The following is a 26610-nucleotide window of genomic DNA, read 5'->3' as shown; positions in this document are numbered from 1 at the left end:
ATACTGCTTACATAAACAAACAGGCAAAAAACTCTACCCTTTAACTTTGTCTCTCTACTTTTTAACTTTTTGTTGTTTCTATTTATATAATATCTTTTTTTTTTTTTTTTTTTTTTTGAGACAGAGTCTCACCTGCTCTGTTGCCCAGGCTGGAGTGCAGTGGTGCGATTTCAGCTCACTGCAACCTCCGCTTCCCAGGTTCAAGCAGTTCTCTGCCTCAGCCTCCCAAGTAGCAGGAATTGCAGGCACCTGCCACCACGCCTGGCTAAATTTTGTATTTCTAGTAGAGACAGGGTTTCACCATGTTGGCCAGGCTGGTCTCGAATTCCCAACCTTGTGATCCACCCACCTCGCCCTCTCAAAGTTGCTAGGATTACAGGTGTGAGCCACTGTGCCCGGCCTAAGGCCCAAGGACTCTTTAGTCAGCTTGTGGTGAATGCTGCCAGGCCTGGGACTCATCTTTTAGGGCAGTGGGCTCCTCTGTGTCCCAGGTCAGATCCAGAAATGCCAGCCAAGAGCCAAGGCCTGGAATCAGAGACCCCAAGAGCCCACTTGGTGCTCTACCCCTGTCTCCAAGTTAGTACCTAAGGTGCAAGACAAAATCCCCTTTACTTTTCTCAAGCAGAGGGTGTCTCTCACTGTAAGCACTGTAGTGGGTCTCACCTGAAGCCAGCACATCTCAGAGTCTCACCCAAGGCCCATGGTATACTACTTGGGTGTTGCTCCTGGTTATTCAGGGCCCAAGTACTCTTTAGTCAGCAGGTTATGGGTCCTGCTTGGACTGGGTCCTTCCTTTCAAGGCAACAGGTTCTCTTCTGGCCCAGGGTGTGTCTTTAGAAATGTCATCTGAGAGATAGGGCCTGGAATGGGGGCCTCATGACTCTGACTGGTGCCCTGTCCTACTTTGGATGAGCTGGTATCCAAGATGCAAGACAAAGTCATCTTTGCTCTTCCCCCTCTTCTCCTCACGCAGAAGGCAAGGGTTTCTTTTGGAGCCATGAGCTGTGCTGCCTGGGGTTGGAGCACGGGTGGCACAAACACTCCCTTCGCCTTCTCAGCTAGTGTCTTAGTAGGTCATCTTTCCCCAAAGTCTGCTTGCTCTAAGCCCGGCTCAGCACCATGATTCACCTAGGAGTTGCAGTCCTTGTTGCCTAGACTGGCTTTCTAGTTTATTTAGGGCCTTAGAGCACTTCAGCCTACAGTGGTGAGCCTCGACAGAATCACTGGGTTCCGACTGCTGGGATGGGTGATTCCTCTCTGGCTGGGACTCATCTGAATGCTCCCTCTGTAGGCGGACATCAGCTGAGTTCAACCTGGTTTTGCTTGCTTTCCCAGTGACTGGGCAGCACTGAATTCCATGCAGTCTCTCAGTCACCGTGCTCTCCCTCTCCTAAGTGCACAGAGGTCCTGTCCATGACACAGGGCTGCTGCCAGGGAATGGGGGAGGGGTGGCATCAGTGATTTAAGAATATCTTTCTTCCCCTTTTCAGTGCCTCTTTCAGTGATATGATGTCAAAGCCAGGTACTGTGAGTGCCTACTTGACTTTTCTGTCTTATGAAGGTGCTTTTTTCATATAATTGTTAATCTGGTGATCCTGCAGGTGGGACGATCGATGGAGCCTTCTCTTTAGCCATCTTAGTCTTGCTTCTGAGATACCGGTATGCCAATCTAAATAACAGAGAGGGAGACTCTAAAAGAAAATGATATATATTCAGGAATAGACATTGCAATGGGAATACATGTATTTGGGAAGGTAAACAAAGACAAAGGTTTTTAAAGAAACAATGAGAAGGATTACATAATGTTTTCAGATAATTATTTTTGACTACAAGGATCAATAACAAGGGTGGTGTCAGTGTAAGGCTGGATAATCCAGTTGCTGGACAGATGTCCCTGTAGAAGTATTTTTTTGTGTAAGGTTGTGTTGACCTTGTGCATGGTTGTGGCTTTTACAGGTTGTTTCAGGATAGTTTTGTTTTCAGGCATTGGTGTAAGAGAGCCCTTCCTGCGTGACCTTACCTGGCTCCATTTTCAGGATTTTGTTTTTTAACATAAATGACCCCATTTTGATTCTGACAACTTTTATGCTGCAAGCTCTTTCCATAATTCTTGTCCCACACAGAGGATTCCTTAATCAGTCCAGTCACTCAGTTGTTTTTCTTCTGACAACATGGCTAGGCTATTGGCAATGGCCCATGAGTCTGTGAAAATACAGCAAGATATGGTGAGAAAGGTGGCTGGCGTGGCCATTGCCACTGTATGTAGTTTAGCCTATTGGATAGAATGTCCACGTCCAGTCTCAGTCAAAAGTTGGCTATCTATTGGCCAGATGGTGGTGGCAGCCCAATGGACCCCATCTGCTTTTAGTTTGGCAGAACTGTTAGTAAACCATGCCAGACCATTGGTAGGCATATTTTTGAACCCATAGGAGGAGCCAAAACATCCTCAACAGGTTACTTGGTCACTTTTGGTTAGCTAGCCATTTATGCATGGAACCTACTGGTCCCGTGGGACCTGGGTGGACATGATCTTAAATGTGCCAGTTTCGATGTGCCAGTTTCATTTAATAATCGAGCTCTGTTGAGCCTGTCTAATTTGATTGGTGGAGTTTGCATGAACCCAAGTAAGAATGGGCATTTCATGTTGTAGTGTCATGTATGGTGCTCTGGCCATAAGATGCTCAGTGTCCAGAGACTAGTGCCTAGTAGCAAGCAAGGAGTTGCTGTTTAAAAGGGGTGTATCTGGGGGCTGCTTCAAGCAACTTGTATGTCCAAAGTGTGAGAGGCTGGTACATCCCAGTGGTAGTTTTTTCTTGCCAGAGACTCCAATCAGCATGCATGGAGGTTTTGGACATCTGTAATTTTATTGAGCTAGCAGGCTTTAAGGGTTCTAAAAGCAGTGCCTGGACCACAACTTGTTGAATGGCTTCCAAGGCCTGTTGTCGCAAAGAACCTCATTTAAAATTGGTGGGTTTGCTGGTCACTTTGACTAAGGAGAGCAAAAGGACACCCAGGTTAGGTATGTGTGGTCTCCAGTACTCAAAGAGGCCTACCAGCTGCTGAGCCTCATTTTTATTAGAGGATGCCACAAGAGACAACACTTTTGTTTGGCTGTATCGGGGATACTTCTTTGGTGTTCAGCTTAAGTGGCCTTGGCATTTAGCCTGTGATAGTCCATGGTTAGTCTCCATGCCCTGGGGAGCCTTTTGCGACCAGCCAAACTGGGCTGTTATGTTGTGAGAGGGTGGTTTATAATATTTATATCTGTATTAAGTCCTCAATTAACAAAATACTGTCCTATTCTCCACTCAGTATGTATAAGAGTACTACTTTTGTTGAATAAGCCATTGGAACTTGGGGAGCTTAGGTGGCAGGCAGAAGTGGATATGCCCCACTGTTATGGCTTAAATCCTTAGCTGTGTTGGGGGAACATACCCCTTCAGATGGAAGTGGCCTTCTGTGCCCCAAGCAGCCAAAATGCCAATGCCTATGATGCACTGACTGATAGGAACCATGGTCTCTGGCACCTAAAATGGCCCAATGGGCCCTGCCCACAACCAGATAAGCACCCTGAGTCACTATGTTTGTCCGAAAACCTCCCAATGTCATCAGTTTAATTTTTCCCCTAAAAGAACAAGGAAATATTGTCATGTGGGCTCCAGTATCCAAGAACTCCAGAAAAGTCTGAATTTTCTTCTTTTTCTCTTTTCTCTTAACAAGAGTATTAGGCCAGTGGCCTTCGGTAGGCACCTAGAGACTTTGGCAACAACGCTAACTGCACCGTTTGGGTCTGCAGTGTCCCTTTATCCAACAAACACACCAACCAGGTTGCTTGAGAGCTTACTGCTTATGTCTATGTGTGTCCTTTGGATCTTGAGTCACCTTCTCTATGAAGGCCTGCATTGTGCATGCTGGTTCCCTCTCAGATGTCTCAAGGACCATCAGAGGACCTCTTTTTAATTCCCTCTCAGATGCCTCCAGATGCATCTGAATACCCAGGAAGGAGCAATCACATATGTGCACTAAGCTCCCCTGTTTCCACGCTTCTTTCCTCTGCCACAATCCATGCAGCCACCTCACCCACATTCTCGGGGAGTATGTGTGGCCTGTGTCTCTCTTATCACTGCTTCTTCCCCATAAAACATCTAGCTGGTCTGATGTCTCCACTGTGGGCCAGGTATGAGATAGGGTATTGCCCCTTCTACTTCACCAATGAGCCATTGTTCTGTCAGATTGAATCCTGCTTGCTGTGCCAATTTTGTGAAGCAGGTGCTTTCTGTTCACTGGTTATCAACTGTCCGAGTCCAGTGAGACAGAATACACTTATACACAACAAGTTACGTGAAATGGATTTGTTACCATCAGACAGGCAGCAAGGGATAACACAAGCCTGGGATTTATTGCTGCTGGTCCCCAAGGCTGTGGAGAGCTGCCCAGGGCAAACAGAATCTTATCTCTGAGTTCTTCACTTGTACCATAGCTGAGAGACCTCAGAAGCATCCATCCTGGATTTTATATCCTGACAACACATGACTCGCTGCACTAAAGTATTAAAGGACATCCTGTTTCTAGGGAGGACTGGAACAGAGCCTGAGCTGTTCTGGCCAATCCCCCTCTCATCTAAAGATGTTGCATTCCTAGCACAGTCTACATATTTTGGATTATATCCTTGACATTGTTAATGTTATTTTGGTTAGACTCTGAGTTGTGTTAAAATTCTCCCCTGTGGGCCATCTTCTCCAAGTTTTGACTCCCCTTCCCAATTTGCCTACTTGTGTTTAATTTTAAGAGTCCTCAAGTAGTTTCTTTTTGTATTTTGTTCAATGCATGCAGTAGAATCGTTGAGAGAGAAAGGCTGTAGTTGGCTCATTCTAGCTCGTCTGTAAGTTCTTGTTTGTCATGTTCTCAAAAGTGAACAAAAATACTTGTTGAACAAATAAATGAAGAAATAAACTGCCTATTACCAATGTCTTTTTGGATCTATGCTTGAATTTTTTTGTTTCTTTTTCTTTTTTTTGACAGTTTATTTAATGAATCCTTTTAGTGTCAACTTTGAAAATGTAAATGCCACAAACGCCATCATGACCTGGAAGGTGCACTCCATGAGGAATAATTTCACATATTTGTGTCAGATTGAACTCCATGGTGAAGGAAAAATGATGCAAGTAAGAACCCTGCTTAATTTTCTATTTTCAAAAATTCCTTTTTGTCCTGAACAGAGACACTGATGAATAAAATCACTTTAAACTCTTATTTCTGTGTAGGTTCAAATGGTGTGGGTCATCTGTTTTAAAAGGTCCATGAAATTAATCATACACTTTTATGGTTAGGAAATGGGCCTTGAAGATTTTTTCCCCCCAAAGAAGAACTGATCTTACTCCAGGTCAGGATTTGCTGTGTTCTGGTTTGCCTTTGTAATGGGATGCACTCACCAATGCTTCTGTCTTGTTCTTTTCTCTTTTTTCTTTTCTTCTCTTTTTTGATCAAGCAGTACAATGTTTCCGTCAAGGTGAACGGTGAGTACTTCTTAAGTGAACTGGAACCTGCCACAGAGTACATGGCGCGAGTACGCTGTGCTGATGCCAGCCACTTCTGGAAATGGAGTGAATGGAGTGGTCAGAACTTCACCACACTTGAAGCTGGTATGTTCAGCCCCCTGGCATTTAACCCAAAGAAGTAGGTCTTAGGAGTTAGACTGGTTTCCTTAAGAGATTTTGGTTGTACCAAAAACTAAGAGAAAAATATTTAAACAGAGGTGGGGTAGCATTTAAAAAATTAGATTAGGTGCCTCATGAGAAGTGAATGGGAAACCGTCCACCTCAGACAGTTGACAGTAGTATTTTATTTATACTGCCTATCTTCTCTCTTACCTTTCATTTTCCCAAAATGGTTTCAAGCCATCACTTTGCTGGATTCACAGTAGATCTGGAGCTATATAAATTAGTATACACCTTTAATTCAGGACTGGGGACAAATGGAAGTGTTAACGACAAGGAAAGCATTGGTCTCATCCTAAACAACTTGAGGCCATGTTTGGAAATGTAATGACATTTGGAACCTTAATGGTTATTTGTGAGTCATTTGTTCCGGTGATGCCATACCGTGTGCCCTCTCCAGCATGCTCTGTGGCAGGGTTTCCTCAGTATTGATTGCAAACTTTTCCTGCTAAATAACTATGTCTGAGAACTCAAATGGGCCTCAGGAGATTTGATGGCCCAATCCTGCTTCCATCTCCCTCCAACTCAATGTCATAAAGGATAACTGTTGCCCATTTTACAGATGAGGCAACTTGCACCCATAACTGAAGAGATTTGCCCTGATTGCAGAGTTACTGAATGGTACAGACATCATAATAATCTTAGGAGTGCAGTGGCTCACACCTGTAATCCTAGCACTTTGGGAGGCCGAGGCAGGTGGATCACGTGGTCAGGAGTTCGAGACCAGCCTGACCAACATGGTGAAATCCCATGTCTACTAAAAATACAAAAATTAGCCAGGCGTGGTGGCACACGCCTGTAATCCCAGCTACTCGGGAGGCTGAGGCAGGAGACCGCTTGAACCTGGGAGGTGGAGGTTGCAGTAAGCTGAGATCGTGCCATTGCACTCCAGCCTGGGCAACAGAGCGAGACTCCATCTCAAAAAAAAAAAAAATCATAGGAGTCAACATTTACTGTGAGCCATACATAGCTCGAAGGGCCCTCTGTGCTCCTCTCTTTTCATCCTGACAACATGCAGTAGGTGCTCTTATGATCCTCATTTTATGCCAGAGGATATCAGGGCACAGAAAGATTAAGTAATTTAACTGGTTCAGCCAGGCACTGACTGAGCTGCGACTCACATCCAGGCAGCCTGACACCAGAGCTCCACCCTTAATCAGAGCTCAATTCTGTGTGTTCTCTCTCTTGGTGTTATTACAACCTCTAGATCTTGTTGATTCAAGTCCTGGCTATTTTAGTGCCAAAGGAAGGATTATACATATGTATTTTATTATTATTCTTATTTGTGTATGGCAGCTGGCAGAACTCTTTCTGTTTGATTCTGGGAGGACCATTTTAAAGCAGTGACTCTAATTTGGGGGTAGTGGGCACCGCTAATCAGAATCCACACATGAGGATGGTCATTAGTCAAGTTCTGCAGGCCTCCCCGCTTCCCTGGTGGTGTCTGCCTATCCTCAAGCCCATTGAGACTCCAGTAATTTTTCCTAGGGGTACGGCTTCCTCAATAATCTTTGTTCTGGAAGGCCCTGTTCCTGAGAGGAATGTTGCATTTTCCTCAGTGTGTTTTAGAAAAGAATTTTTATTATTTTGCTTTACGTTTTCTGTTTTTTTTTTGAAAATTTATTCCAACATAACTAAAATTATGTAAAAAGGGAAGATGGCAAAAGAATAGAGTTTCTTTTAGATTATAGTAATAATCTAACATCTTGAAAACACTTAACTTTGCTTTTGATGATGACAAGAAAATGAGATGAATCTACTGAAGGTGAACCTATAGGAATTTTTTATTACTTCTGATCACGCTTTGCTTAATGCTGGAAAACTCAAATATTTATGTGTATTATAACCATGCTTAAGTATAATTATAGTGAGCAGACATTGAGTTAAATGAATTGATGGTATAAATGATGTTGTTTATAAAATATAGTGCTATCAACTGTATTGTAGCACTTTTTTGTTATAAATAGTAATTTACAAGCCAGCTGAAGATTTTGCATTGAGCTTAGATATTGTCCCTGAGTATTTCAATAAAGTTTTAAATTTAATATTGGCTTCTCCAATGACTTATTTAGCAAATTGAAATCTGCTTTAATAGATTTAAAAATATATGGCCACCTTTAACTTAAAGTATAAAGTGTTGAGTCAGCAACTAAAATAAAAAACTTAAATGTCAATTATTAGGCAAAAAAGATTATACTTTTATAAGATGGAGAGATACATTTTAATGTTATGTTCCAAAACAGTTCTTCTTTCAAAGAAATGTTCTGAATCAGATCAAAAATTACTTGTCCTCTCACAAACCAAAAACTAAAAAAAATAGAAAAGTTATTTTTTAATATTTGAAACACCTTAATTTTGTTAAATTTTGTTAATTTCGTGACAATTGCTATTTAACACTTTCACACTTAGCAGCCAAAAATTTTTTAAACCATTTTAGTATGCAGAAATCATATTTAAAAAATAGAAGTTGGAGGTCCTAGCCAGAGGAATCAGGCAAGAGAAACACATCCCAAAAGGAAAAGAAGTCAAACTCTCTCTCTTTGCTGATGATATGATTCTATACCTAGAAAACCCTACATTAAGAGTGGACACAGGGAGAATGCAGAAGCTGGGCTGAAGGGTCAGGAAGCTGCATACCCTGCACAGGGCTATGAAGCACCCACACTCGTTCTTGGCCCCCAGCAACTCCTGGAGAAGGGGTTGAACAGGCGGCCTGCCCCTGCCGTGGACCTTTGGAATCCAGGCAGCAGGAAACCCCACAACCCTCATGGACAATTGGACTGGCAGGAAGAGCTTCTTAGAGAGGTAGTAGGAATAGAGCTCCATCCTGGGCAGGGCCCAGAGGGTTTGGTGCAGAAACATCTGCAGTGGAGCATGGCCAGCGACACAGATCCCCCAAGCCTTGCCGTGCTCCTCTAGGAGACTTTGGCCATAGGGTGACCGTGAGACCTAGACAGAGGAGAATGGTCTTACCCATGAGATGGGGCCAGTCCAGTCTGAGTGATCCCCTGTCTGCTGGCCACTCCTGAGGCTCCAGCCTTGCCACGCTAGCTGGAGTTGCAGCCTCAGATGCCCAACTAGGGTGCTTCCTAGGGGACCATATCATAGCTGCTTTGCTGGCAGATGGCACCTGACCATTGGAGAGCTCCAGCAGAACAGTCCCTACTGACATGCATCAGCCCACCTGCAGCCTCCCCCAACCACAGCCTCCCCAATGCCACCTTGCCAGTATGCACTTGTCCGTGGTCACCCCACCACCACTTTGCCAGTGCGCACGTGTGGGTGGACCTTGCCTCTTCTCCTCCAATGGCTTGTGTGTGCACATATCCCACTACTGCTGTTGGCATAAGCACAACATGTGGCCCTGCCTCCCCCTGGTGCTGCCATTTCTGGTGTGAAAGAGCGCATGGACACCAGCAGCCCCACCCCCACTCCTGCCGACACTGCCACCAGCGTGAATGTGTGCATGGCCCCACAACCCCCCAACACCATCACTGGCACAAATGCATGCACAGACACCGGCAACTCTGCCCCTACCCCTGTGCTGCCACTGTGGCTGCTGCAAACCAGCACACAGACAACCACGGCCCTGCCTTCCCAGTGCCACCACAACTGCCGATGTGAATGCATGCATGGATGCTGGCAACTCCACCCACCCCTGCACTGCCACTGCTGCCTGTGCAAACTCATGCACAAAGACTGGTAGCCTCCTGCCTCCACCACTGCCAGCACCAGTGCCAGCACTGTCACTGGCACTTCTGCCTCTGCCTGCATCCCCCCACCAGGGCAACTGCATGCAGGAACCCTGCAGCCCTACTCTCAGAGGTACCCCACCCCAGCTGATGCACATACAAACCACTGCACTGCCCTAGCTGCTGGCACATGTGAGTGAGCATGGACCCTGCTGCCACTACCCTGATGAAGTGCTTTGGCCTGCACCACTCATTGGAGTTTTGTGGCCAGCAGACTGAGAACAGTTCAGCCCCTCCAACACAGCAGGTTCCTAGCCTTGAGGGGCCAGAGAACAAAGGTGGGGGCCTCATACCAGTCCTGCAGAGTTAGAGCATGCAGACCAGGAGTGCTAAGCTGAGCTTTGGCCCCTTAAAATCTTCCAGATGGGAACCCAGTCAACTGAATCCATCTTATACCAAAATCAGATGTCCCCCAAGGACATCAAATAACATAAAACATAAAACAAAACAAAAACCCATCCAAAGGACAGCAACTTCAAAGACTAAAGGAACATCAGCCCACACAGATGAGAAGGAAAGAATGCAAGAACTCAGTGGCAACTCAAAAAGCCAGAGTATCTTCTTACCTCCAAAGACCATACTAGCATCCTAGCAATGGTTCTTAACCTGTTCAAAATGACAGAATTAGAATTCAGAATATGGATAGAAACAAAGATCATCAACATCCAAGAGAAAGTGAAAACCCAATCCGAGGAATCTAAGGAATACAACAAAATGACACAGGAGATAAAAGACAAAATGTCCATTTAAAGAAAGAATCAAACTGATCTGATAGAGCTGAATAATTCATTTCAAGAATTTCATAATACAAATGCAAGCTGAGGAAAGAGTCTCAGCTCAAAGACCAGTTCTTCAATATAACTCAATATAACAAAAATAAAGAAAAAAATAAAGAAAAATTATTATGTAAAGAGAACAACTCAGCCACTCATTGGTGTTCTTGAAAGAGAGGCAGAGAAGGCAAGCAACTTGGAAAACATATTTGAGGATATTATTCACAAAAATTTCCCCAGCCTCACTGGAGAGGACAACATTCAAATTCAGGAAATGCAGAGAACTCCTGTGAGGTACTATACAAGATGACCATCCCAAAGACACCATGTCTCCAAGACATAGTCATCAGATTCTTCAAGGTTGAAATGAAAGAAAAAATGTTAAAGGCAGCTAGGGAGACAGGGCGGGTCACCTACAATGGGAACCCCATCACGCTAACAGTGGACTTTTTATCAGAAATGCTACAAGCCAAAAGAGATTGGGGCCTGTACTGAACATTCTTAAAAGAAATCCCAACCAAGAATTTCATATCTCACCAAACTAAGCTTCATAAGTGAATGAGAAATAAGATCCTTTTCAGACAAGCAAATGCTAAGGGAATTCACTACCATTAGACCTGCCTTAGAAGAGATCCTTAAGGAAGTGCCAAATATGAAAAAGGAAGTCCATTACCAACCACCACAAAAACAGACTTAAGTAATAGACCATTGACAGTATAAAGCAACCACGCAATCAAATCTGCATAATAACCAGCTAACAAGACAATGACAGGATCAAATCCACACATACCAGTATTAAACTTGAATGCGCACAGGTTACATGCCCCAATTAAAAGGCACAGAGTGGCAAGTTGGAGAAAGAAGCAAGATCCAACTGTATGCTGTCTACAGGAGACCTATATCACATGCAGTGACACCCATAGGTTCAAAGTAAAGGGATACAGAAAAATCTACCAACCAAACAAAACAGAAAAAAGCAGGGATTGGTATTCCAATTTCTGTCAAAATTTATTTTAAACCAATAATGATCAGAAAAGACAAAGAAGGGCATTACTTAATGGTAAAGAGTTCAATTCAACAAGAAGACTTAACTATCCTAAATATATATGCACCTAACACAGGAGCACACAGATTCATAAAGTAAGTTCTTAGAGACTTACAAAGAGACTTAGATAACCACATAATAATAGTGGGAGAATTCAACATTTTGCTGACAGTATTACATGAATTATCAAGGCAGAAAACTAACAAAGATAGTAAGGACCTCAACTTGACACTTGACCAAATGGGCTTACAGAACTCTCCACCCCAAAACAAATATACATTATTCTCATCTGCACATGGCATATACTCTAAAACTGACTACACAATTAGACATAAAACAATCCTCAGCAAATTAAAAAAAAAAAACAAAATAATACCAACACACTCTCAGGCAACAGCACAATAAAAATAGAAATGAGTACGAAGAAAATTACTCAAAACCACCCGATTACATGGAAATTAACCTGCTGCTGAAAGACTTTTGGGTAAACAATGAAATTAAGGCAGAAATTAAGAAATTATTTGAAATTAATGAGAAGAAAGATAACAATATACCAGGATCTCTGAGACACAGCAAAGCCACGTTAAGAGTAAAGTTTTGGCTGGGTGCGGTAGCTCACGCCTGTAATCCCAGCACTTTGGGAGGCCAACGTGGGCAGATCACGAGGTCAGGAGTTTGAGACTAGCTTGGCCAATATGGTGAAACCCCATCTCTACTAAAAAATACAAAAATTAGCCAGGCGTGGTGGCACGTGCCTGTAGTCCCAGCTACTCGGGAGGCTGAGGCAGGAGAATTGCTGGAACCCGGGAGGTGGAGGTTGCAGTGAGCTGAGATTGCATCACTACACTCCAGCCTGGGTGACAAAGATCTCAAATTAACAACCCAACATCACACCTCAAAGAAGTAGAGAAACGAGCAAACCAACACCAAAGCTGTCAGAAGACAAGAAATAACCAAAATTAGAACTGAACTGAAGGAAATTGAGATGCAAAAAACTATACAAAAGATCAATCAATCCAGGAGTTATTAAGAAGAATAAGTTTCATAGATCATGACCTAGACTAATAAAGAATAAAAGAAGATCCAAATAAACACAATCAGAAATGTTAGAGGACATTACCACTTGACCCCATAGAAATATAAAAACTCCCAGAGATTACTGTGAGCACCTTTTTGGACACAAACTAGAAAACATACAGCCTGGAAACATACAGCCTCTCAAGATTGAACCAGGAAGAAATTGAATCCCTGGACAGACCAATAGTGGGATCTGAAACTGAATCAGTAACAAAAAGCCTAGGAACCAGAGAAAGCCCAGGACCAGATGCATTCACAGCCAAATTCTGTCAGAGGTATAAAGAGCTGGTACCATTCCTACAGAAACTATTCCAAAAAAACTGAGTTGGGGGACTCCTCCCTAACTCATTCTGTGAGGCCAGCATCATTCTGACACCAAAACCTGGCAGAGAGACACAACAAAAAGAGAAAACTTCAGGTCAATATCCTTGATGAACATAGATGCAAAAATCCTCAACAAAATACTAGCAATCCAGATCCAGCAGCACATTAAAAAGCTAAGCCACCACAATCAAGTAAGCTTTATCCCTGGGATGCAAGGTTGTGTCAGCCTACGCAAATCACTAAATGTGATTCATCACATAAACCGAGCTAAAAACAAAAACCACACAATCATCTCAATATATGCAGAAAAAGCTTTTGATGAAATTCAATATCCATTCATGTTAAAAACTCTCAACAAACTACATGTTGAAGGAACATACCTCAAAATAAGAGCCTAGATCTATGACAAATCCACAGCCAACATCATACTAAGTGGGCAGAAGCTGGAAGCATTCCACTTGAGAACTGGAATAAGACAAGGATGTCCACTCTCACCACTCCTATTCAATATAATATTGGAAGTCCTAGCCAGAGCAATCAGACAAGAGAAAGAAATAAAAAGCATCCAAATAGAAAAAGAGGAAGTCAGAAGTCAAACTATCTTTGTTTGCAGGTGATATGATTGTATACCTAGAAAACCCCATAGTCTCTGCATAAAAGCTCCTAGATCTGATTTAAAAAAAAAAGTCAGCAAAGTTTCAGGATACAAGATCGATGTACAAAAATCAGTAGTATTTCTATACACCAATAAGATTCAAGCTGAGACCCAAGTCAAGAACGCAATCCTACTTTCGATACTCACATACACAAAAATACCTAGTAATACATTTAACCAAGGAGGTGAAAGATCTCTACAAGGAGAACTAGAAAACACTGCTGAAAGAAATCATAGATGACACAAAGAAATAGAAAAATATTCCGTGCTCACAGATTGGAAGAATCAATATCATTAAAATCACCGACTCCCCAAAGCAATTTACAGATTCAATGCTATTTCTATCAAACTATCAATGTTATTTTTCACAGAAATAGAAAAAAACTATTCAAAAAATTGATATGGAAACAAAAAAGAGCCTATATAGACAAAGCATTTCTAAGCAAAAAGGACAAAGCAATAGGCAGCACATTACCCCAGTTCAAACTATACTACAAGAGTACAGTAACCAAAACATCATGGTACCAGTACAAAAACAGTCACATAGACCAATGAAGCAGAATAGAGAACCCAAAAACAAAACTACACACCTACAGCCATCTGATCTTCTACAAAGTCAACAAAAATAAGCAATGGGGAAAGGACTCCTAATATAATAGATGGTGCTGGGATAGCTGGCTAGCTATGTGTGGAAGAATGAAGCTAGACCTGTACCTTTCACCATGTAGAAAAAATTAACTCGAGATGAATTACAGATTTAAATGTAAGACCTCAAACTATAGGAATCCTAGAAGAAAACCTAGGAAACACCATTCTGGACATTGGCCTTGGGAAATAATTTATGACTAAGTCTTCAAAAGAAATTGCAACAAAAACAAAAATTGACAAGTCAGACCTAATTAAACTAAAGAGCTACTGAACCACAAAAGATACTATCAAAAGAGTAAGCAACAACCTACAGAATGTGAGAAACTATTTGTAAACTATGCACCTGACAAACACCTAATATCCAGCATCTATAAGGAACTTAAACAATTCAACAAGCAGAAAGCAAACAACCCCATTAAAAAGTGGGCAAAAGGGCCAGGCGCAGTGGCTCATGCCTGTAATCCCAGCACTTTGGGAGGCCAAGGCAGGAGGATCACGAGTTCAGGAGATTGAGACCATCCTGGCTAACATGGTGAAACCCCGTCTCTACTAAAAATAGAAAAAAATTAGCCAGGCGTGGTGGTGGCTGCCTATAGTCCCAGCTACTCAAGAGGCTGAGGTGGAAGAATGGCATGAACCCAGGAGGCGGAGCTTGCAGTGAGCAGAGGTCGTGCCACTGCACTCCAGCCTGGGCGACAGAGTGAGACTCCATCTCAAAAAAAAAAAAAAAAAAAAAAATGGGTGAAGGACATGAACAGAGAGTTCTGAAGACATACAAGCAGCCAAAATACATTAAAAAATGCTCAACATCACCAATCATCAGAAAAAGTCATATCAAAATCACAAGAGACACCATCTCACACCAATCAGAAAGGCTATTTTTAAAAATCTTTGCATGTTGTTACTGTTTTTATTCTTTAGCTACCCCAGGTAGCTTCTGTAGCAGTCAGCACCACTGTCCTGCTAGACCTTCTGTAAGTATTGAAAGCCAATGTTCTTACAAGAACGTTTTTGCACAGAAGGAGGTGTTACACAAAAAGGGGGAAGATTAAGCTACTGTACTCATTTGTTTGCAATGTGTCATCTCACAGAACTCATCCCTGTAACCCCATCAGGGCAGGAGCCTTCTTCACATGTCTTCATAATATTTCTTAAGGGAGGCCATTTTCCACAGTGCTTCAGATCTCAAATGCAAGTGGAGCCTGACATAATAAAACGCTGGTTTCATTTCAACCATGATGCAGGGAATATATTCCATGTGTACTAATAGGTTGTAACAGTTTTCTAGGGCTTTAATAACACAGTACCACAGACTGAAGGACTTTAACAAGAGAAATTTAGTGTCTCATAATTATGGAGGCTAGAAATCTGACATCAAGCTGTTGGCTGAGGTTGTTTCTCAGAGGCCACTCTCTTTGGCTAGTAGATGGTCATCTTCTATGTCTGCTCACAGGGTATTCTCTTGAGCTTCTCTGTGCATCTATTGCCTTTTCTAATGAGGACACAAGTCAAAATGGCTATTACTAAAAAGTCAAAAAGCAACAGATTCTGGGGAAGCTGCAGGGAAAGGGGAACACTTATACACTGTTGGAGGGAATATAAATTAGTTCAACCTTCGTAAAAAGCAGTTTGGAGATTTCTCAAAACAGAGCTACTGTTCCACCCAGCAATCCCATTACTGGGTATATATTCAAAGGAAAATAAATCATTCTACCAACACGCATATGTTCATCACAGCACTATTCACCATAGCAAAGACATGGAATCTACCTAGGTGCCCATCAATGGCGGATTGGATGAAGAAAATATGGTACATATACACCCTGGAATAAATAATGAAATAACGTTCCTCCCAGCAACATGGATGTAGCTGGAGGCCATTATCCTAAGCGAATTAATGCAGGAACAGAAAATCCAATACTGCATGTTCTCACTTTTAAGTGGGAACTAAACATTGGGTATTCATGAAAATAAAGATAGAAACAGTAGACACTGGGGACTGCTAGAAGGGGAAGGAAGGGAGGGGGCAAGGGTTGAAAAACTAACTGTTGGGTTCTATGCCCACTGTTTGGGTGATGGGATCATTCATATTCCAAACCTCAGCATTGCACAATATACCAGTGTAACAAACATGCACATGTACTCCCTGACTCTAAAATAAAATTATAAAAAGAGAGAGTTTCTAGGAAGTATTTTTAAAAGTATTTCAAAGGAAAGTAAAATGTAATAGGGAGGGATATGAGTCACTAAATTTGATTATTAACTACTGAATGATGAAGTATTTGACTATGGTTTCACATGAATGAGTTATATGGAAATATGCTAAATTACTTTCAAGAACATAATAGCATGCACAAAGAAGTCTGGAGGTTAAAGTAGCACTCAGGTGATGGACTTTGAATTTATGTTTTCATAACCAACTCTAATGAAATCACAATTTCTCAAAAATTTGACAGCACTGGGATATATATTTTGAAATATAGTAAACCCTATCAATGATAGTAGACTGGTAAACATTTAGTAAATACTGATTTGCACCTTTCAAAAAGGATGTTTTTCTCTGATTAAAATAAAGTTTGTGATTTGGCAAACTGAGAGTTGGAAGAAAAGTTGGAAGAGTTGGAAGAAAAATAATTCACGTAAAGTTAAGGAACCTACTGATAAGTAATTTGGATTTTATATCATTACTCTAAAATGGTATCTGGACTATTAAACCATTAGATTATTAAACTAACAACTCTATATCACATCTTGTATTTAAATTGATTTTTGTTATCACAAAAGTTATTTAGGTTTGTAGCAATGCTACTAACTCTCTTAATTAGATACTTGAATTTAATTCAGTTATTTTTATTAGGGGCTATGCTAAAATATTCAAGCTATCTTTAAGAATTAAAGGGAAGTTTCAAAGTAAACATTAAAAGTAGAAGTCATATGAGACATGCTATAGTTGTATTTTCAAATTCAGAAAGCTGAAGCAGCACGTTCACAAAATGTGATTGAGTAGAGAGATAAAGATGTTTTTTAAGTCTGGATTTAAAAATGAGATATGCTGTTAGGACTCAGTTGCAGAATGACATCAATACCTGTGAGTCCCTTTCTTGTTTGTCTCCATGGATGTGCTATAATTGGGTCATCTATATCTTCAGCAGTTAAAGCCTGATATTTCTTGTGGCTTATGAATGTTTTAAATTCTCTTTTGACTACTTCTTGTTGTACTATTCTTGTGAAGTTCATACCATGACAAAATTGTATCAGTAGAAAATTTGATTCTATGTGGAATACAGAGTATTACATAAATCCAACAAAACAATTTACAAACGAAAAGACGTACTCATCTTAATAGGACTTTCATAATATTTTTATCAATCAATGATTAAAATGTGTGCCTTTTTAAGATTTTAAAATAAATTGCATTGATTTCATTATGTTTCCATTGCTGAGATTTTTTTTAAATGAGAATTTTGTTGAACTTGTCATGCAAGCTGAGCCTTCAATTGACCATCCATTTTCTAAAGATGAATAATGGAATGACCAGACCCTAACTACCTTGAGTTCAAATCTTGGCTTCACTTTTACTTTCACCTGGGTGATTTGAGAAATTAACTTACTCTCTGGGTCTTAGTTTCCTTATCTAGAGAATGGGGTAAATAATCATACCTGCCCCATAGAATTGTTATGAGGATTAAATGAGTTAATATATGCAAAACATTTGGAACCGGGCTGGCATCTAGTAACCCCTCTATAAATATTAGCTATTATTATGTGTAAAAGAGATCCCCTAAATGGTTTAATACATAGGTACCCAGAGTTGGCTTGGATTTAAAGACCTTTCCTTATGATAAGTTGATTGAGCAAATGCAGATTTAGATGCAAAATCAATCAGTCAATCCATCTACAAAGATTTCTGAGTGAGGGATGGAGACAAGAAAAGATTGGGACATTGAAGCAGGTTGTTTTCTGAGTTCCTTTGAAGTTTGGTTTTTATTCTTTCAAACAGTTTGTAGAGCTTTCACGAAGTGCCAGGCCCTGAGGCAGATGCTAGAGTTTCAAAACCCTTGACCCCAGGGATCCTATGGTTTATTGACAGAGAGACAAGGAAGCACACTATTCTAAAGCAGCATGGTGAGAGCCACAGTAGAAGAAATGCTGGGTGCTGCAGGTGCCTCAAGTGTCCACAGCAAGCAGGTGACCCAGGCGCAGGCAAGGTGCTGGGAGGAGGAGTGGGATGAGGCCTGCCCAGTGGAGGGAGACCAGCACTCCAGTGAGCGGGCCAGCCGTGGCTATCATGAAACGTGAGGAAGAACGCATCCTGCCCCTAGTGGGTTCCCCATCACTGTGTCTCTATCCATGACAGATGGGGCAAGGAAGTAGCAAAGGTCTGCTGCCTAGAAAGTCAAAAAAGGGGGAAATTTACCTAACTCATCTGGAATTGGTCTAATGGACAAATTATTCCAAACTTCTTTGGTAGTTGTATGGCTTGATGTTTATAAAGGCTTTCAGAGGCAGCTGACCTTTTTATAAAGCACTGTACTGTGTGCACCTAGTGAGGAGTGAGCAGTGTGGCTGTGGACCAGTGGGTAGAAGTCATAGAGAGTGAAAAGGGGAGAGGCAAGCCTCAGGTTGGACAGGTAATTGTCATGTCCTTGACCATCCTAGAAAAAGGTTGAGCATATTGCTTTACATACATATTGTGACTCAAGAACTTTTCTTTGGTTAATTTCAGCTCCCTCAGAGGCCCCTGATGTCTGGAGAATTGTGAACTTGGAGCCAGGAAATCATACTGTGACCTTATTCTGGAAGGTAAGATGTGCAGATTCCAAAAGCCTTATTGTTTCCAAAAGCCACATTTGTGGAAACAAATGTGTCTTCCTCTGGAGAACTGTGGATTGGTTCAGTGTCCCAACTGGGAGGGATCTTCACATTCATCCAATAGAATGTCTTACCTAGTAGAGGAATCCCACTCCACTCCTTTGACAGCTCATGCAACTGACAGCCAGTTCTGATTGGTAGAACCTTCTCTGCAACTTCAACTCAGGCCAGGCTTGACTTTTGCAGGGCCCAGGGCAAAGATGTAAGTAAACAACCACATATGATAGTTAAAAGTTACACATATTTAAATAGTCATACTATTTATATTTAAAAATTATAAATCAAGCTTAAAATTGTAATATAAAATAAATTTTATCCTTCTATCTTGCCTAATACACCTTCATGACAACCTGGAAGGCCAGGTTTGTATTCTGAACTCTGTGATGCGTCAGTTTCACACTGAAACATGGTGATCCTGGGAGAGTTGGCTCTGGTCTCAACCTACCCCACTTTTTTTTTCACCTTTAGTTTGGCACACTCCACAAGAATCTCTGTGCACAGACGTGTGGGCATGCCAGTCTGCATGTCCGGGTTCTGTCCACACCCCAAGCAGATAGCCACTCTAAGCCCACTCTCAGGGCTGGTGGTACACATGCTAGGGGAGGGGAGGCCTGAGGAACAGACCCCAGAAGTGGGCTTGGGACTGTGTGGGCAAGAATTTCTCTGCAAACTGAGGATCTTCCAGAGGAGGGCTCTGGGTATGGAGAGCAGCTAATCCCTGTACAGCTGCATGGGGACAACATGGCTGGAGGTGGAATGAGGCCAGTATCCAGGCTCCTCCTGCAGGGTCCCAGGGTGGTGCTGTTTGTACTCATTGCTTTTCTGCCCTTGACTACCCCTCACATTCTTTTTTCCACCAGGTTAGAGAGTCTATTCCTTGTGATTCTGACCTGAGCACTCTTCTCGGGGCACATAATGCTCTTGAGGCTCTTATCTCCAAATGATCCTCTTCTCTACTCACCTTCAGTTAGATTTGAATGTCTGATTTCAGACTTGGTTGAGAGAGTTATTTTCTCTATTAAGCTGTTTGAATTTTCTGGTGTGTGCGTATATAAAGGAGTTGAGGGACAGAAAAGATGAAAAAGGAGTTGTACAAATTCCTTTCAATTAAAACCCATTTAAAAATGTTTATCAATATTTTTTTCAGCCATTATCAAAACTGCATGCCAATGGAAAGATCCTGTTCTATAATGTAGTTGTAGAAAACCTAGACAAACCATCCAGGTCAGAGCTCCATTCCATTCCGGCGCCAGCCAACAGCACAAAACTAATCCTTGACAGGTGTTCCTACCAAATCTGCGTCACAGCCAACAACAGTGTGGGTGCTTCTCCTGCTTCTGTAATAGTCATCTCTGCAGACCCCGAAAACAGTGAGTTTGTTTTTCATTTTCTTTTGTTTTTATTCTCTAGGAAAATGTTGATGACGTTATTAAGTAGTGATGGATAAATTGAGAAAACAATAACTTAGGAAGACAAAATGTCTAGTCACCAAATAGTCATTTTCTTTTGGGCCAGGTGTGTCAACATGTTTCAGTGGGACAGTCCCCTCAGTGTGGGGAGAAGGAGACTTCAGCCATGTCTCAGGACGTTTCTGTCCAGGGGATTCTTCAACATACATGGGAAATTATCTCAAATTTATTCAAGTAAATGCAACCCTAACAAACAGTCACCACTGAGAGTTGGAGTTACTATTTATGATCTCTGTGGCTTGTGAAATAGGAATTGCATTTACTATTTTGTAAAAAGTGTTGTCAGTCTTTGCACCTGGAAAGAGTCCATGAACATTTCCAGAGATCATCAGAACTGGCATCAACTTTCACCACAGGCTCTGCCAACTTTGTAGAATAAAAGATAATAACTGGCTAATCTCTTGCCTATGAAAGAGCAAACGAGGTGGAATGCCCTTACATGCCAAATCAATAGTGATATTAATTTCCTTCTTAGCCATAAAAAGAGTCAACCCCACAGTTACATGCTATGAGATGATACACACATGGGCATACATAATGTAGTTGGCAAGTGGCATCCTGGGATCATTCATGAACCTTGCAATAATATTACCCTTCAGTTCCTGCTATTAAAATTTCCAGACCCTTGTAGGTTCTATAATATGTATTTATTCAAGTTCAGCTTAAATTTGGGTTGAGTTGGATTAGAGGATGTTGTTGTTTTGTTTTATTTTTATGTTCTTAAAAGAACTACCCAGTATATATCACATGAGGAAAAGAAACTATATTGTGCCATAGAAGAAAAACCAACCTAAATTGCTTTAGGAGTTGTTTAGTGTAACCTCTGCTTTCTGAAGAACTATATTAGAGAAAGAAGTTATATTCTGACTTCATTAGGATCCGAACAGGAAAAGGGGGCATTTCATTCAGCCGCGGGGAGCTGGTACTGGCCTCTTCTGAGGAAGGGAGAGACCAGTTCAAAGCAACACTGCTGAGAGCAATTATGTATTTTGGGGTCTCCTACCATACCCTCCATCCCCATGCCCTGCCTTCAGATGCCTAGACCTTCTGGTGAGAGGCTCCAGCTAGCTATCCTTAAAGTGTTTCTTGTTTCTACATCACCAGCATGTATAAAGTCACTCATGTACTATGAGAAAACCAGTAAGGTTAAGCCAGTTCACACTAGGGTGTGAATGACTGACAAAAAGATTCCCCTACTCTTTGATCTACCTCCATCTCTCAAAACAATTTTCAATTTAAAGAAGCAGCTTTCTAAGAGTTTCAACCCTGGGTTTGGAGTTAAATTTTACTAAGTATCAATAAGTCAAGTGAAAAATGTCGGCCTTAATATGTGAGGGGCATTTGTCTGCTTGATGGAGGAAGGCAGGGAAGCCATGTGGATGGGATCTATAAAGCCCTCATGGGCTTTTAGCTTATACCTAGGGCTACACATTCCTTTGGGTGCCCCTAGCTGGATGATATTTTGATGCCCTATAAAAATGAATCAGTGGTTTTCACACCACTATTCAGTTGTAATTAGGATTGCCAGGTAAAATACAGGATGCCCAGTTAAATGTGAATTACAGACAAACAATAAACCAGTTCTTAGTGTAAGTCTGTGGAAAGAGGAGAAATTCTCATGCCTCAAGGTTAAGGTATATCCCTGTTGGAACTCAGTAGAACTGGTAGTCCCCTGAGGCCATGTTACCCTTTTTCCAATTGTCAGACATCAGGAAACCTACTTTAACATATAAAATATATTGACATGGCAGTATTAGTCATAAACTGTGTGCATATCTTTATATAACCCAACTTTTTATATACCTGAATATTTTCTTCTTTTTTGTCTTCTACTCAATTCCTACCTGTAACACATCTCAGAAGCAGTATTTAGTTCAGGAGCAACTGATGTTATTGTGGGAGAATTAGCCTGCATTAGTTATTCATTCAACAGGTATTTTTTGAAGCAGATCCAGTACCCAATACCAGATTCTAGATTAAGGATCAAAAAATTTTGTGGTAAAGGGGCAGATAGCAAACATTTTTGCAGGTCATATAGTCTCCATTACATATTTTATTATATGCCTTCTTTGTTGGTTTATTTTTATTTTTACAACCCTTAAAATGTCTTAGAACCATTCTTAGCTCAAGGGTCATATGAAAACAACCCTCAGAGGCTGGAATCATCCTCCTGGTGGTAGTTTGCTGACCCCTGTCCTAGGTGCTGAAGTCTGGTTGGGCTTCAGAAGGTCAACATGATGGGCATCTGAAGCGCAGGTGTGAATATTCGCTGGGAAGTAAGAGACAAGAACTCACCCATGAAAACACCCCCCACCCAAGCACCTGTAACTATTGAAGTGGAGGTCTGTTACCTACTAGATACAGTGCATGTATGTATTTACTTTCTACCTTACACACTTAAAACAATTTACAGTTAATTAAATCTGGAGCATTGCTCTATTTGTTTATATACAGAAGAGGTTGAGGAAGAAAGAATTGCAGGCACAGAGGGTGGATTCTCTCTGTCTTGGAAACCCCAACCTGGAGATGTTATAGGCTATGTTGTGGACTGGTGTGACCATACCCAGGATGTGCTCGGTGATTTCCAGTGGAAGAATGTAGGTCCCAATACCACAAGCACAGTCATTAGCACAGGTAAGAAGAACCTTCCATATCATCGCATTGCTATATTCACCTTGAAGAAAGTTCAAGTGGGATTTCTGGACTACTTCACAGACTTTGACTGTGCTAAGCTAGTAATTTTGAAACAACAGATCCAGCATGGGTGTTAGGAGTTCAGATGTTACAAGAATATGTTCTAAAACTTGACCTTTAAATCTACTTTTGCAGAGAATATCTGCACATGAGGTGGGAATTGATTTTCATAAACTTGTTTCTTTAAATTAGTGCATAGTCTTGAATGGCAGAAGGACATTATTATAACAGTTGTCCAGAGAGCTTTTACAAAAGCAGATACTTGCATGCATTTGGAAGATGTTTAGGACATATAGTTGATGAGAATCGATCATCAACTTCAGTTTCAATAGAACATGTAGAACTTGTTCTCTTACCTCCCACATTGGATTTGTAATGTGAAGATTGCTAGTTTAGCAGTCAGAGGAGTGCCGGTTTGTGTGGCTTGAGCTGGAGGGGTGGGTGGCGCCATCTACTGGGCTCAGGGAAAGGTGTGGGAAATGTCCCGGTTCAGAGGGTGATCAAGTTTCTGCCAATTTCAGTGGTATGGTGGGTTGTGGAAGGAGATTGCAGATGTACAGGTGTAATGGGGAAATGAGGAAGTGGAAGCAAAGCTTTCAAGACTATTGGCTTTAATGGGAAGAGGGAAGATAAATAACTGGAGGGGGATTTGGAGCCAAAGAAGGGCTTGGTTTTCTATGTCTGGTCTGATTCTGCACCCAGTTGTATGCACATGGATACAGGCATGGTTGAGAACTCTTGCTTCAAAGAACACTGCAGGGGCCAGTCCCTGCAGGCTTTGCTGGAGACAAGACAGTGGGGCCAGGTGTTTGCAACATGGAGGACTCCAAGGCTTCATGGAAGGAGGGAATATGGTGGGGATGAAATACAAAATTCCTGAAAGCCAATTATTAGGGGAGCACAAATTTATTTTTCATTCTTTTTTTGGGGGTGTGGTGGGGGACAGACTGTTGCTGTGTTACCCAGGCTGGAGTGCAGTGGCTTGATCTCAGCTCACTGCAACCTCTGCCTCTTGGGTTCAAGTGAGTCTCCTTCCTCAGCCTCCCCGGTAGCTGGGATTACAGGTGCCCGCCATTACATCTGGCTAATTTTTCTGTTTTTAGTAGAGAGAGGATTTCACCATGTTGGCCAGGCTGGTCTCCAACTCCTGGCCTCAAGTGATCCGCCTGCCTCGGCCTCCCAAAGTGCTGGGATTTCAGGCGTGAGCCAACGTGCCATGCCTTTTCATTCTTTTTCTTTTCAGAATTAGGAAACGTCATTCTGTTATTAAAAATCTGTTGACTTTTTTTCCCTAGATGCTTTTAGGCCAGGAGTTCGATACGACTTCAGAATTTATGGGTTATCTACAAAAAGGATTGCTTGTTTATTAGAGAAAAAAACAGGATACTCTCAGGAACTTGGTAAGTTTAAAGCATTTAATGTGCCCCATGTGCAGACTTGTTCAGAACAATTCATAGATTCCTAGCTTTGGGTTTAGGAAGATGTCAGCACTATACCCAATTTTTGGTATCCCATTTATTCTAGCAATTGGGTTTTTAAAATTATTTTTTAATCATGCAAACAAAACATTTTCATTAATTCTCATTGCTAAGTCTCTCTCTTTCTTCCTTTTTTCAGTCTCTTATACCGTATGTGAATAATCATCATTTTAGCTGAATCTTTGTCCAAATCCATAATAATGGTTTGTAAATGAAGTCTTAAAGATAGGATGCTGGAATCAAAGGGTTTCAGCTTTTAAAATATTTTTTTTCATTCCTTTCATAATTTTTAAGACTTTCCATACATGTTGTGAAATCACCCCCTAGAAATGTTACCACTGTCCCACCAGCAGTGGAGGGGATTTTTGATCCTTCCATGGGGTTGCTTATTCCCCTTCTTTAGCTGGTGCTTGATTGTTCACACAGATCAGACCAGTTCTCAGGGGTTCTTCCTTTAGCAGGAGTGGATCCACAGTTTACAGTTGGCTCAGAGCAGGCAGGAGGTGTGTGACCTTGTGTGCACGGTCCAAGTGTGCATAAGCGTGTGTGGGAAAACACCCTCAGCAAAGCCTTCAAAGTAAACATTCCTGGATTGTTTTTCAGTGACACTTGGATAAGTGTGCACTGCCACAACCTGGGAACTAGAGTTCATCAAATCCCCCCACTTGCCTCTTTGAACATAATTCTTCCACTTCCTTCCTTCTTCCTCACTTTAGTAGGTTCTCTGGTTGAGTCTTTCCTCAAACATTGTTTTGAATTCAAGAACAGAATTAAGTCTCCTTTTTTTTAGACTTGAGTTTGTTTTATTTTTATTTTTTGGCTATGTGAGCTTGTGCAAGTTATTTAGTCTCTGGGTGTCCATTCTTCAACTGTAAAAGGCAAGACTTGAACAAGATTGCTCAACTCCTTCACAGCTCTCATAAACTATGTCAAGGCACAAATCCTCTAGAGAAACAGATAAAACTCCTGAACTTGGCATAAGCTGTTATAACCCCCGGAGCTGGCTATGGTTCTTCTATTAGTTGACATGAATATTCTGAGACTGTTTCCAAATCATGTCTTTTCTCTTATCCCAACTTCTTTTCCTAGCTCCTTCAGACAACCCTCACGTGCTGGTGGATACGTTGACATCCCACTCCTTCACTCTGAGTTGGAAAGATTACTCTACTGAATCTCAACCTGGTTTTATACAAGGGTACCATGTCTATCTGAAATCCAAGGCGAGGCAGTGCCACCCACGATTTGAAAAGGCAGTTCTTTCAGGTGACATCTATTTTTAATTTGTTTATTTATTCTTTCAAGATCTCATTATTTGAAATCATTTAAAATAATGACTGCCATCTCAGACTGTGGCCAGGCTGAATTCCCTTCTTGCATGGCTTTATACTGAAAAGGTGTTCTTAAGCAAATTAGTAGGGTGAGCAAGATGGTGGGGGCAGGGCAGCATTTTAACTTCTTATAAAACAATATGACTTGGTATTTTTAGAAGCATCTGAAACACCACCAGCTCCTTAAGAAAGCCTGGCCTTTATGAAACTTTCCTTTTTTTTTTCACTTTATTGAGCATTGTTCCAATTTATTTTTAAGCCCCTTGCAAGCTCTTACTGTTTCTTGCAGATTTGTATGCTTTGGCTGGATCACTAGTACCCCTTGTTCAGTGGATTTTTGGCTTTTTGTGCCATCTCCTGAACATTTTACCCGGTGTGCCCATGGTGATGAAATTATGATTTGATTTGATTTTTGTTTGGTATAAACATGTTGGTGGTGCTGAGTTAACAAGAGCATTAGTGTCCAGCTCTCTCACAAGATGTTTACAACACTTTTAATAAAATATTTTTTTCCTTGAAAAAAAAACATTTAAAAAAATCACAGATGGTTCAGAATGTTGCAAATACAAAATTGACAACCCAGAAGAAAAGGCATTGATTGTGGACAACCTAAAGCCAGAATCCTTCTATGAGTTTTTCATCACTCCATTCACTAGTGCTGGCGAAGGCCCCAGTGCTACGTTCACGAAGGTCACGACTCCGGATGAACACTGTGAGTTTTCCCAAATCAAAGTTCTTCCCTTAGGAGTTTCTGGGAAACTAACAAATTACAGAAGTG

At 41.5% G+C, this 26610-nt stretch overlaps 1 protein-coding gene across 3 annotated transcripts in view; it reads left to right on the top strand.

Moving 5' to 3' along the window:
- OSMR (oncostatin M receptor) overlaps positions 1 to 26610 on the top strand; it is an 88057-nt gene that overhangs the window by 51245 nt on the left and 10202 nt on the right. Inside the window, exons 8-15 of one of the 3 annotated variants that reach the window (XM_001141406.7) lie at positions 5023 to 5165; positions 5492 to 5642; positions 18718 to 18794; positions 20011 to 20233; positions 22787 to 22966; positions 24322 to 24426; positions 25594 to 25767; positions 26377 to 26544. In XM_001141406.7, the coding sequence (XP_001141406.1) occupies positions 5023 to 5165; positions 5492 to 5642; positions 18718 to 18794; positions 20011 to 20233; positions 22787 to 22966; positions 24322 to 24426; positions 25594 to 25767; positions 26377 to 26544 (1221 nt within the window). Of the gene's footprint in view, positions 1 to 5022; positions 5166 to 5488; positions 5643 to 18717; positions 18795 to 20010; positions 20234 to 22786; positions 22967 to 24321; positions 24427 to 25593; positions 25768 to 26376; positions 26545 to 26610 lie in introns of those variants that run through there. The other 2 variants (XM_009449247.5, XR_010157248.1) reach the window with 2 other exon arrangements.

The sequence above is a fragment of the Pan troglodytes genome, chromosome 4 (assembly GCF_028858775.2).
Source record: "Pan troglodytes isolate AG18354 chromosome 4, NHGRI_mPanTro3-v2.0_pri, whole genome shotgun sequence".
Taxonomy (NCBI): domain Eukaryota; kingdom Metazoa; phylum Chordata; class Mammalia; order Primates; family Hominidae; genus Pan; species Pan troglodytes.
Note: the sequence above shows the minus strand (reverse complement) of the source record. Positions and strands in the feature narration are given on the sequence as shown.